Here is a 13,564-nt window from a genome sequence, read left to right on the forward strand (position 1 = left end):
CCGAATCAACTATACCCCCTAAAAGCTATGACTGCTCTTACGTAATGACGGAGGTACTGTCAGCCATTGGTTAGCATATGGAGGATACAGGCTGCTGCTGTATCAGTGTGAGCAGGGCACACCACAACATTAGGAAGCATACAAACTTTAGTCAGACAGTATATAAAGAGTCTTCAAAGCACTCATTTGATGTGTATCTTAGTACACATTTAATACTTTAGAAAATACATTCATTATTAAAGGGTATTTGACACAAAACGGAAAGAGTTGGTATATAAGTAAAGGCGAGATCCATCCATTCTGAGCCAATTCCCTTTCTAGGAAGATCGGGGGTTATATCTCCCTGCTTGACCTCAGACATGAATGCTTTCATTGGACCGTGCTGGTGAGATAGTGTCCAGCCAAGTAGTCATGAGGTCAGTCTAGCCTGGACCAGCTCAGTGTGTGTGTGTCTATGTGTGTGTACTCATCATGTAGATCCATATCATTCCGTATCACATCAGAATAAAAGGAACACACTCACACTGGTTGATGAGTCGTACAATGTGAGCGATCCTAAAAAGAGAAGGGTAGAAACTAGATAGGGTTGGTCATCGACACCACTATACTGTGATGGAGAGAAGCAGTGGTATTCGAGGTTCGGGGCTGCTGATGGAGGTAAAGTAAGGTGTGTTGTGTTGTGACTCGTGTCCTACCTTCTCTCCATATCCTCTGTCTTTGGTCATCATCTCTCGGAGGGTCTGCAGGACCTTGATACACAGCCTCTCTTCATTCTCCTCCAGAAGCTGCTTCGTGTGTTTGATCAGCCTGGGGAGAGAGTGTCAAAGGTCACAGTGGGGTCACTAACCATGGGGTCATGGTGGGGTTAAGTTCACAAGGATTGACTGGATGGGTGGGTTTGGGGCTTTTCATTTAAGTCATTTAACCAGAGCGACTTAGTAGGTGCATTCAACTACGTTTTTTTATTGGAAAACAATCACATATTAGTCATTGCAAGTAAACACTTAAATTTGTTTCTTTTCAGATGAAGTCTGTCAAGTGGAAATAGAAATTCACGCAGACACATAACTTAAGATAAAAAACAGCTTCACATTTCCCACGACCAATAATCTTATCCACAAATGTTCTCTTTTTGAAGGGCTTGGCCACACCCAACTATACTGAACAAAAATAGAAAATGCAACATGTAAAGTGCTGGTCCTACATTTCATGAGCTGATATCAATTTGACACTAGAAGGTACACTCGACAGTGTTGGTACTGCCAGAATGAGGGCGTCTGCAGTTCCACTGGTGTTGCCGCTGTGTGTCTGGGTTCAGGGAGAGATCGACACACAGACCACCACCCAACCTGACATCTGGACTAAACTGGAAGACCTCAGAGACACTGTGCACAACCTGGGGGTCATCGTGATGAAGCAGGGAGAGCAGCTGAGCAACACAGACTGAACTATTCTTCTACAAGAGCCATGTGGTTGATCTGAAAGTGGAGCTGACATCACAAAGTACCAGATGTGAGGTCAGGAAGGAGAGTGACGGTACAGTCACAAAGATCCTATTAATTTAATAATTGCCTGTTCTCACATGTAATTCCATGGGTACAGTAATGTGAAAACTTTGCATAATCTTTTTACATTATCCATCACAGCAACCATATCGGGCCCGATTCAGACTTAGGAAATGTACGCCTTTTCTACGTACGCCTTTCCTAAACACTTGTCAGTAGTTGGAATTCAGACTTACCTTACTTAGTATGCTTTCCGAAAGTATTCAGACCCCTTGACATTTTCCACATTGTTACAGCATTATTCTAAAATTGATTCAATTGTCCCCCCTCATCAAGCTACACACTAAACCCCATAATGACAAAGCAAAAACGTAAATATCACACAAGTATTCAGACCATTTACTCAGTACTTTGTTGAAGTACTTTTGGCAGCGATTACAGCCTCAAGTCTTCTTGGGTATGACGCTACAAGCTAGGCACACCTGTATTTAGGGAGTTTCTCCCATTCTTCTCTGCAGATCATCTCAAGCTCTGTCAGGTTGGATGGGGAGCGTTGCTGCACAGCTATTTTCAGGTCTCTCCAGAGATGTGCGATCGGGTTCAAGTCCGGGTTCTGGCTGGGCCACTCAAGGACATTCCGAGACCTGTCCCGAAGCCACTCCTGTGTTGTCTTGGCTGTGTGCTTAGGGTCATTGTCCTGTTGGATGGTGAACCTTCGCCCCAGTCTGAGGTGCTGAGCGCTCTGGAGCAGGTTTTCATCAAGGATCTCTCTGTACTTTGCTACATTCATCTTTCCCTCGATCCTGACTAGTCTCCCAGTCCCTGCCACTGAAAAAGATCCCCACAGCAAGAAGCTGCCACCACCAGGTTTCCTCCAGACGTGACATTGGCACTCTGAACTCTTTGGCATATCTAGAGCTCTGTGAGAGTGACCATCACCTCCCTGACCAAGACCCTTCTCCCCGATTGCTCAGTTTGGCCGGGCGGCCAGTTCTAGGAAGAGTCTTGGTGGTTCTAAACTTCTTCCATTGAAGAATGATGGAGGCCAATGTGTTTTTGGGGACCTTCAATGCTGCAGAAATGTTTTGGTACCCTTCCCCAGATCTGTGCCTCAACACAATCCTGTCTCGGAGCTCTACGGAAAATTCCTTCGACCTCATGGCTTGGTTTTTGCTCTGACAAAACACTGTCAACTGTGGGACCATATAAAGACAGGTGCGTGCCTTTCCAAATCATGTCCAATCAGTTGAATTTACCAGAGGTGGACTCTAATCAAGTTGTAGAAACATCTAAAGGATGATCAATGGAAAGAGGATGCACCTGAGCTCAAAGTCTCATAGCAAAGGGTCTGAATACTTGTGGAAATAAGGTATTGCTGTTTTTTTTACATTTAATAAATGTGCAAACATTTCTAAAAACCTGTTTTTCGCTTCGTCATATATGGGGTATTGTGTGTAGATTTTGTTTTAATTCATCCATTTTATGACAAGGCTGTAACGTAACAAAATGTGGAAGAAGTCAAGGGGTCTTTAATACTTTCCGAAGGCACTGTATGTAGGTACTTATTTTCCACCATAATTTGCAAATAAATTCATAAAAAATCCTACAATGTGATTTTCTGGATTTTTTTTCTAATTTTGTCTGTCATAGTTGAAGTGTACCTATGATGAAAATTACAGGCCTCTCTCATCTTTTTAAGTGGGAGAGCTTGCACAATTGGTGACTGACTAAGTACTTTTTTGCCCCACTGTATGTGGGTATAACTGACGGTGGCTACCAATAGTGGAAAATATTTAACACGATACAAATTGTAGAAAACACAGTGAGAAATCCAGGCATATAATTAAAACAACCTAAAAATCATAAATCAACTTGGTAGGTTTGGCGCTATACTGTTATTTGCGCATAGCTACAGATGCTATGGGTATCCAAATGTCATCCCGTTATTAAATCAAGCTTTATTTATACAGCACATTTCAGATATGAATGCAACACAATGCGCTTTACAGGAAAAAAACGAGTACAAAAAATGAAAATAAAAACATTTACTACACAAGAAACATGAGGATAAAAACAAAAGAATAACAATTTAAACTGAAAGCAGCCTAAGGAAAATTGAAGTTAAAAAGGTACGTTTTAAGATCCCTTTAAATATGTCCACAGCTTCAGCCCCCACAGGTTTTTTGGCAGGCTAGTCCAGAGGCATAGTTACTAAAAAAAAAGAGGCCAGTGCCAGAGTATGTGAGGGACCTATTGGGTACATAACTTAAAAGGATGTCTGATATGCATTGGGGTGCACAATCGTGGATTAATTTGAAAACCAATAGAATAATCTTAAAATGAATTCTAAAACTCATAGGCAACCAGTGCAGAGACTTTAAAATTGGTGTAATGTGTGCTCTCCGTCTGGTCTTGGTCAGTACCCATGCTGCAGCATTCTGTATGTTTTGCAATGGCTTTCTTGGGTAGACCAGACAGGAGAGCATTACAGTAGTCAAGCCTGATTGTAATAAAAGCATGCATGAGTCTCTCTGTATCAGCCTAAGAAAGTAAGAGGTAAACACCTCTCCGGGAAGAGGAAGGGCGTGGTTGTATGCTTCATGATTAAGAACTCATGGTGTAATCATAACATAGAGGAACTCAAGTCCTTCTGCTCACCCGATCTAGAATTCCTTACAATCAAATGTTGGTCAAATTACCTCCCCAAATAGTTATTGTGAGTTATCGTCACAGCTGTGTACACGTGTACATGGCTGAATATAAACAGTTCGTTTATAGCTAGTCACGCCGCAAGGCAATCAAAAAAGAAAAATGCCAGTACAGGGAAAAAGGAGACGCAATTCAACGGCTCAGACACGAGATGTGGCAGGGTCTAGTTAAGAGGCGACTCCGGGATGCTGGCCTTCGAGGCAGAGTTCCTCTATCCAGTGTGTGTTCTTTTGCCCATCTTAATCTTTTCTTTTTATTGGCCAGTCTGAGATAAGGCTTTTTCTTTGCAACTCTACCTAGAAGCCCAGCATCCCGGAGTCGCCTCTTCACTGTTGACGATGAGACTGGTGTTTTGCGGGTACTATTTAATGAAGCTGCCAGTTGAGGACTTGTGAGCCATCTGTTTCTCAAACTAGACACTAATGTACTTGTACTCTTGCTCAGATGTGCACCGGGGCCTATCCTTCATTTCTCAGAACAAGAATAGACTGACGAGTTTCAGAAGAAAGTTATTTCGGGCCATTTTGAGCCTGTAATCGAACCCACAAATAATGACGCTCCAGATACTCAATGAGTCTAAAGAATGCCAGTTTTATTGCTTCTTTAAATCAGGACAACAGTTTTCAGCTGTGCTAACATAATTGCAAAAGGGTTTCATAATGATCAATTAGCCTTTTAAAATTATAAACTTGGAACACAGGAGTGATGGATGCTGATAATGGACCTCTAAGGCTAATATAATAATAATCGATTAAATGTTTTATTTTTATAATATATTTAAATCAGCCGATTCCAGCTAGAATAGTCATTTACAACATTAACAATGTTTACACTATTTCTAATCAAGTTGATGTTATTTTAATGGACAGAAAATGTGCTTTCCTTTCAAACAAGCACATTTCTAAGTGACCAAACTTTTGAACGGAAGTGTGAGTGAGTGAGTGAGTGAGTGAGTGAGTGAGTGAGTGAGTGAGAGTGAGATATATATATTAGTTGAAGTCGGAAGTTTACATACACCTTAGCCTACTAGATTTAAACTCAGTTTTTCACAATTCCTGACATTTAATCCTGGTCAAAATTCCCTGTCTTAGGTCAGTAAGGAACACCACTTAATTTTAAGAATGTGAAATGCCAGAATAATAGTAGAGATAATGATTTATTTCAGCTTTTATTTCTTTCATCACATTTCCAGTGGGTCAGAAGTTTACGTACACTCAATTAGTATTTGGTAGCCTTGCGTTTAAATGGTTTAACTTGGGTCAAAGGTGTTGGGTAGCCTTCCACAAGCATCCCACAACAAGTTGGATGAATTTGGCCCATTCCTCCTGACAGAGTTGGTGTAACTGAGTCAGGTTTGTAGGCCTCCTTGCTCGCACACGATTTTTCAGCTATGCCCACAAATTTTCTATGGGATTAGGTCAAGGCTTTGTGATGGCCACTCCAATACCTTGACATTGTTGTCTTTAAGCCATTTTGCCACAACTTTGGAAGTATGTTTGGGGTCATTGTCTATTTGGAAGACCCATTTGCGAACAAGCTTTAACTGATGTCTTGAGATGTTGCTTAAATATATCCACGTAATTGTCCTTACTCATGATGCTTTCTATTTTGAAGTGCACCAGACACTCCTGCAGCAATGCACTCCCACAACATGATGCTGTCAACCACATGCTTCACGGTTGGGATGGTGTTCTTCGGCTTGCAAGCGTCCCGCTTTTTCCTCCAAACATAACAATGGTGATTATGGTCAAACAGTTCTACTTTTGCTTCATCAGACCAGAGGACATTCCTCCAAAAAGTACAATCTTTGTCCCCATGTGCAGTTGCAAACCTTAGTCTGGCTTTTTTATGGCGGTTTTGGAGCAGTGGCTTCTTCCTTGCTGAGAGACCTTTCAGGTTATGTCGATATTGGACTCTTTTTACTCTGGATATAGATACTTTTGTACCTGTTTCCTCCAGCATCTTAATAATATATGCCATTTAGCAGACGCTTTTATCCAAAGCGACTTACAGTCATGTGTGCATACATTCTACGTATGGGTGGTCCCGGGGATCGAACCCACTACCCTGGCGTTACAAGCGCCATGCTCTACCAACTGAGCTACAGAAGGACAGTCTGGAGAAGTGAATTATGATGATCTTCACCTTTGCTGTTGTTCTGAGATTGATTTCAACTTTTCGCACCAAAGTATATTCATCTCTAGGAGACAGAACGCATCTCCTTCCTGAGCGGTGTGACGGCTGCGTGGTCCCAGTGCTTATACTTGCGTACTATTGTTTGTACAGACGAATGTGGTACCTTCAGGCATTTGGAAATTGCTCCCAAGGATGAACCAGACTTGTGGAAGTCTACAATTCTTTTTCTGAGGTCTTGGCTGATTTATTTTTATTTTCAAATGACGCCAAGCAAAGAGGCACTGAGTTTGAAGGTAGATCTTGAAATACATGCACAGGTACACCTCTAATTGACTCAAATGATGTCAATTAGCCTATCAGAAGCTTCTAAAGCCATGACATAATTTTCTGGAATTTTCCAAGCTGTTTAAAGGCAGAGTCAACTTAGTGTATGTAATCTTCTGACGCACTGGAATTGAAATACAGTGAATTATAAGTGAAATAATAATAATAATAACCTAAGTGTATGTAAACTTCTGACTTCAACTGTATCCAGAGCTCTTGCAGCATTTTGTCCACCCAATCAAGGATCAGAGAATAAATCTAGAACTGAAAGCTTAAGCTACAGCTAGCTAGCACTGCAGTTCATACAATGTGGTGAGTAGTTGACTCAAAGAGAGAGAAATACCATAGTTGAACAGTTTCAACAAATACATTTCTTCAAAATTGAAGGAGAAGCAAGAGAGGAAGGGAGAGGGAGAGAGTTAAAGCTATATTTCGTAGTATTTTTCTTTTCACTTGCTAATTTAGCCTCCTCAAAACACCCGGCTCAAACAGAGAAGGATGCTATGTTAGCTAGCTGGCTATCCAACACTAGAACCCTTCCATGTCAAGGAAGCTTTTGGTTTTAATAATTTATTGCCACCGGGGCCCACCGGTGTAACTGCTAAACTGCTTGCTGACTGTACACTGTACTGTAATTGTAGCGGGTTTACTAATGGGTTACTTCTATTCTATGTTGACTATGATGTTAGATAATATGGTAACAACAAAGTAGCTATGTGTAGCAGTTATGACATGAAGGTTTGTCTTGGAAATGTTTTTCGCCTGGTCACAGACAGCTGATGTGTTGTGCACTGAAGTCCACAAGCAAAGAGAAAAGGTGAGAGAGGAGAAGAGCGCATAGAATCGAAAATAATTACAATGACCAAAGTTCTCATACTGTTTGTATGTGGCTGCAATGAAAGTGAACTGTGTGTGCGCGTGTGATCATTCTGCCGATTCTGTTGAAAAACAGAACGGAACGAAACGGGGATAAACATACCTGAATTTGTCCAATAGAAACTCTAGTTTGCAATTGTTGGACTAACCATTACACCCCAGATCAGCTAAATGAAGGCAAGAGTGTGCAAGGCGGAATTGAATGGGTCACGGTTTGTCACCTTGATTACGAAAAATTATCTTGACCCATGCACCTACGTTGGAAACTTTCATTCACAGGCTAGGTTGTAGCAACCTCATGATGTGTTTAGGGAAATTTGGAGTATCCATGTGGTAGCCTAAAGCTATTGAGCTGGGTGAATGGAATATGAATGACAGTCATCCACTATGCCGTAATAGAAAAAAGGCCATGGCAAAATGGCACCAATTGCCACTGCATTTATCAAATGTTTTTATTTCTGTATCAATCTCCAGCACAAGCAGCAGAGCTGTCAATCAGACTGACTAGCAGTGAGAAAGAGGTGGAGGTGGAGGAGCTGGAGAGAGAGAATGCAGTTAATGTAGCTACTCTAAATCTTAGAAGACATGGTGATTCAATTATAAATCTATTTAATCATAATTCACTTCCTCCTCTACCATGTTCTATTCACAGACAGACCAAAGGTGGTGTTCTCTACTGCTCTGACTAACTCTGTAGGACCCTTCCGTAGTGACACTATGCTGATCCTTGCCAGGCTTACAACCAAATTACAGTTACCACATACTGTTCATGGCATACATTTCAACCATTTGAGGACAAAATAATGTGCATGAATGTCTGAATATGTTTTTTATCCTGATCCAGGTCTCTTCACAGCACCAGCAAGAGGAATCTACTACTTCAGATACACTGTCTGTGGTGGTCAGGATACAGAACCAATAGTTGTGCACTTGTATAGGAACAACCAGAGTATAGTAGTCACAGGTGAAATGAATGATGGCCAGTATGAGTATGAATCTAATGCAGCAGTCCTAGAGGAGGGAGATGTGGTCTACCTGCAGCTGGAATCAGCCCACCAGATTTATGATGATATCCTTACTCGTACCACCTTCAGTGACTTCCTGCTCTTCACCATGTAGTTTCAGGGTGTGGATGAATGTTTCCTCCCACCAATACATTCATAAAGAATGGGCAATGTGTCTGTCATTACTTTGAGCTTTCAAAGTGAAATACATACAATGATCTGTCTATATACCAGAGGTGTGGACTCAAGTCACATGACTTGGACTTTAACACCAATGACTCGTGACTTGACTTGGACCTGAGCCTTATGACTCGACCTGACTTGATACCCTCGCCAAGCCCAAATCTAAAAAATGATGCTATTAAAAAAAAGTGTGCAGCGCATCAACTCTTCATTTAACAGATTACAGTTTGAATCGGACAGCAGCAAATAAAATTGTGCCAGATGAGAAAACGTTGTGCGTGGCAGTGCAGAGGAACGTTGGCGGGTGAATTCAGATGGAGCCCTTGGAAAGATGATACCCAAAATTATTTGAATATAAAGACAACGCTGTATCAACAAAAAAAATGGATTGCAACTTGCAAAACATGCGGGAAGAAAATTACCGACGGAGGCGCAACAATTTCCAACTTTGTTCGACATTTGAAGCTGCACAAAGAACAATAAGTTGTGGCTAATATGGCCGACAGCTATATATTTTATTACTTTACTAGTGTATCATGTTGGCTAGCGTAAAGGTAAATCAATGAGCTTCCACAAAGTCAGTCAGTGTGTGAACGTGATCATTGCACCCAAGATTGAGCTACAAACGGCGAGGCAGTTGGTAGCCTAAATCCTGCCTGACGTTCCTAAAACAAGGTTGGGCGATTGTGTACAAGCCTACATCGCCCATTGTGCCCCATAGCGATCCTCAATAGTCGATCACTATTGGGGGGGGGGGGGTCTTTCTCATGGCTACCCAAATTTCCATAAAAATATAACATTTATTTGGAAAGTATCTATATATTTTTAAAAGCATTGATGATTTGCGTAAATGAAATATACTAACAATTACTCTTCTTAAAAATATGAAATGGTATTACATTTGGTGAAGAGCACGCATAGCACATTCATCTCCTGTACATCTATCACTCCAGTGTTTTATTGGTATATTGTAATTACTTCGCCACCATGGCCTATCTATTACCTTACCTCCCTTAACTTACCTAATTTCCACACACTGTATACAGACCTTTTCTACTGTACTATTGACTGTATGTTTGTTTATTCCATGCATAACTCTGTGTTGTTGTATGTGTCGAACTGCTTTGCTTTATCTTGGCTAGGTCGCAGTTGTAAATGAGAACTTGTTCTCAACTAGCCTACCTGCTTAAATAAATGTGAAAAAAAGAGCACATTATGACTTGTTTAGAACTCGAAACTCAAAGTTAGACTTGAGAGACTTGAGACTTGAGAGACTTGAGACTTGACGGTCTTGAGTTGAGACTTGACGGTCTTGACTTGAGACTTGACTCGGGACTTGCCCGTCTTGACTTGGAACATGACTTGGGACTTACCTGTGACTTGTAAAACAATGACTTGGTCCCACCTCTGCTACATACTATCCCATACACTGTATACGTTGTTTAGTGTGGGGTGGGATTGTTACTGTGAAGACACGTACTTGCAGATGAAGCCGCCACTCTCACACTTCCTGCGGGAGTCAGTGTTCTCAGGGAAGAGTAGCTCGGGCCGATGCAGTACATCCACTAGGACAGACAGCTCAGCCTGGACCAACGGACGCAGACGGTCTTCTAGGGCTGACACTATGTCCTACAGAGACAAAGGGACAGGGAGGGAAAGGGGGAGAGAGAAAGAGGGGCAGAGAAAAAGGGAGCGAGTTAAAGGGATAGTGTGAGATTCTGTCAATTAATGATAAAGACAGTTGTGCTAAGCTCATGAGGCTAAGTTATATTATTCAAGAATAAATGAGTAAATATAAAGAATTGAAATGACAGTTACCAACTTCACAAATCCCAGACTGTAGCTTTAACGTTTTGTGCCTCAGTGTGGTAAAGGGATTGTGCGAGATTTTGCCAATGAAGCCCTTTTTGTACTTACCTAGAGTCAGAAACTCATACCTTTTGTGTGTCTTTGACGGAAGTTGAAGGAAGTTGAAGGTCGTTTTGTGAGCCATAGCTAGCAATTGTGCAAGTTCACAACTGCCCATCTGACTCTGGGTAATTAGAGAAAGGCTTAATTGCCAAATTCTCGCACTACCCCTTTAACACACTGAGGCACAAAAAATTTAAGCTGGTCTGGGATTTATGAAGTTGATAACTGTCATTTCAATTCTTTATTCACTTACTGATTCTTGAAGAATATATGTTATAATGGGCTTATGAGCTTAACACAACTGTCTGTCTTTATCATAACCCAAAATATAAGGTTTTATTAATCCATTGTTCACAAACAACAAGAATGTAAACAAACTATGTATAGCTTCAAAATTGTTAAAACTATCGCTTGGATGTCATGGTCTGTCAGTCCTTGCATGTGTAGAGCAATATCTATGAAATTAGGAGGGATTACATTTCCCTAGCCCCATCCCTCAGACAGACTCACAAAAACAGTGTACCCACCTGAAGTCTCTCGATGATGTTCCTGTAGTCTCGGGAGGTGGTCAGTACTGAGTCTCTGCGTGCAGCGTTACGGGCAGACATTCTCCAGGACATGGCTGTCTTCTGGACGATGTTGTTGGACTTCACAAACAGGTTGTTCACCTGGCTGTCCAGATCCACTGGGATGGCTATGGCTCGCCCTTTAGCTATCACATTCAGTACCAGTCAAAAGTTTGGACACGCCTACTCATTCAAGGCCTTTTCTATATTTTTATTATTTTCTACATTGTAGACTAATAGTGAGGACCTCAAAAGTGTGAAATAACACATATGGAACCATGTAGTAACCAAAAAAAGTGTCAAACAAATCTAAATATATTTTATATTTGAGATTCTTCAAAGTAGCCAACCTTTGCGCACTCTTGGCATTTTCTCAACCAGCTTCATGAGGTAGTCACCAGGAATGCCTTTCAATTAAGTTGTTTTGTAACAACATAGAGGAGGTATACAGAAGAAAGCCTTATTTGGTAAAAGACCAAGTCCATATTATGGCAAGAACAGCTCAAATAAGCTCAGGGAAACGACAGTCCATCATTACTTTAAGACATGAAGGTCAGTTAATACGGAAATTTTCAAGAACCTTGAAAGTTTCTTCAAGTGCAGTTGCAAAAATCCATCAAGCTCTATGATGAAACGGGCTCTAATGAGGACCGCCACAGGAAAGGAAGACCCAGAGGTACCTCTGCTACAGAGGATAAGTTCATTAGATATAACTGCACCTCAGATTGCAGCCCAAATAAATGCTTCACAGAATTCAAGTAGACACATCAACATCAAATGCTCAGAGGAGACTGCATGAATCAGGCATTCATGGTTGAATTGCTGTAAATAAACCACTACTAAAGGACACCAATAAGAAGAAGAGACTTGCTTGGGCCAAGAAACATGAGTTGGTTGGGTTAAATGCAGTATACACATTTCAGTTGAAGGCATTCAGTTGTACAACTGACTAGGTATCCCACTTTCCCTTTACAATTGGGATGAGTTGGACCGCAGAGTGAAGGAAAAGCAGCCAACAAGTGCTCAGCATACGTGGGAACTCCTTCAAGACTGTTGGAAAAGCATCCCAGGTGAAACTGGTTGAGAGAATGCCAAGAGTGTGCAAATAATATAAAATATATTTTGATTTTTAAAAACTTTTTGGTGTCATTTCGTATTTTCGATGTCTTCAATACTTTTCTACAATGAATGAGTAGGTGTGTCGAAACTTTTGACTGGCACTGTACACACAACCAAGGAAGATGTCATACAACACTCATCTTCAGAGTACATCCCAATCATAATAGCACTGCCTCATCAGGGAATTTGACTAACAAATGACCAACAAATGGCTAACATCAAGTTGGATTTCTTTGACAACCCCAATATATAAAATGTTATACAGTTGGTCAAACCTATACATACAGTAGAGTAGTTCATAGAAGCCAGGTTAATTTGAGGGATCTTTGTTGGAAATGTAAATCGGAGCTACAGTAGTATCGGGAGAGTTAGTGTTATGAATGTGTTGTACTTCTTACCCACGTCAGACAGCACCTTGATACAGCTCTCCACTGAACCCTTCTGGACTGGGACCAACCAGTTACAGTGGTACACTCTGAACACTGCCTGTAACTGCTGTACAAACACTGGCTGCCTGGTCTGAGGAGGGTTAGGAGAGGGAGAGGAGAGGAGGGGAGTGAGAGGTAGAATAATTGAGTTATAAAAAAATGATCAACTAGATAATACTATAAGGTTTATATAACCATGTTATTGTATACTTGACATGGATGCTTCCGACTCACACTAACTATTAAGGCTCCACCATTACAAACCATACCTCCAACTCGCCCTGTGAAACAACACGGTGGCCGCAATCTGGAAATCAATCACGCCAAAAAACTAGTACAGTGACAAAGTGGAATCACACTTCAATGGCCTCGACGCAAGATGCATGTGGCAAGAACTTCAAACCATTGGGGAATCTAAAAGGAAAACCAGCTGCGTGGAGAACCACGATGTCTCTATCCAAGATGAGCAAAACACGTTTTATGCTCGCTTCGAGCTAATCAACACCGCTCCTCCTACGAAAGCTCCTGCTACTGAAGAGGACAGTGAGCGCTCGATCTCTGTGGCAAACTTGAGTAAGACCTTCAAGCATGTAAATATTCACAAGGCAGCCGACCCCTATGGTTTCCCCGGCCGCGTCCTTAAGAGCATGTCCATACCAGCTGGCTGGAGTGTTTACAGATATATTCAACCTTTCCCTCTCCCAGTCTGATCTTCAAGTTTCAAGATGTCCACCACTGTCCCTGTACCCAAGCAAACAGGTAACCTGCCTTAATGATCATCGCTGTAGCTCTCACTTCTGTAA

At 41.4% G+C, this 13,564-nt stretch overlaps 1 protein-coding gene across 4 annotated transcripts in view; it reads right to left on the reverse strand.

The window, feature by feature from the left end:
- The window catches only part of LOC118388636 (inositol 1,4,5-trisphosphate receptor type 1), a 160,874-nt gene that overhangs the window by 48,964 nt on the left and 98,346 nt on the right, over positions 1–13,564 (reverse strand). For all 4 annotated transcript variants that reach the window (XM_035777898.2, XM_035777897.2, XM_035777896.2 and 1 more), the window contains exons 35-38: positions 12,732–12,852; positions 11,176–11,360; positions 10,218–10,366; positions 696–807 (exon numbers count right to left, since the gene is read on the reverse strand). In XM_035777898.2, coding sequence (XP_035633791.2) covers positions 696–807; positions 10,218–10,366; positions 11,176–11,360; positions 12,732–12,852 — 567 coding nt within the window. The remainder of the gene's footprint in view (positions 1–695; positions 808–10,217; positions 10,367–11,175; positions 11,361–12,731; positions 12,853–13,564) is intronic.

Source organism: Oncorhynchus keta, chromosome 10 (assembly GCF_023373465.1).
Source record: "Oncorhynchus keta strain PuntledgeMale-10-30-2019 chromosome 10, Oket_V2, whole genome shotgun sequence".
In the NCBI taxonomy this organism is placed as follows: domain Eukaryota; kingdom Metazoa; phylum Chordata; class Actinopteri; order Salmoniformes; family Salmonidae; genus Oncorhynchus; species Oncorhynchus keta.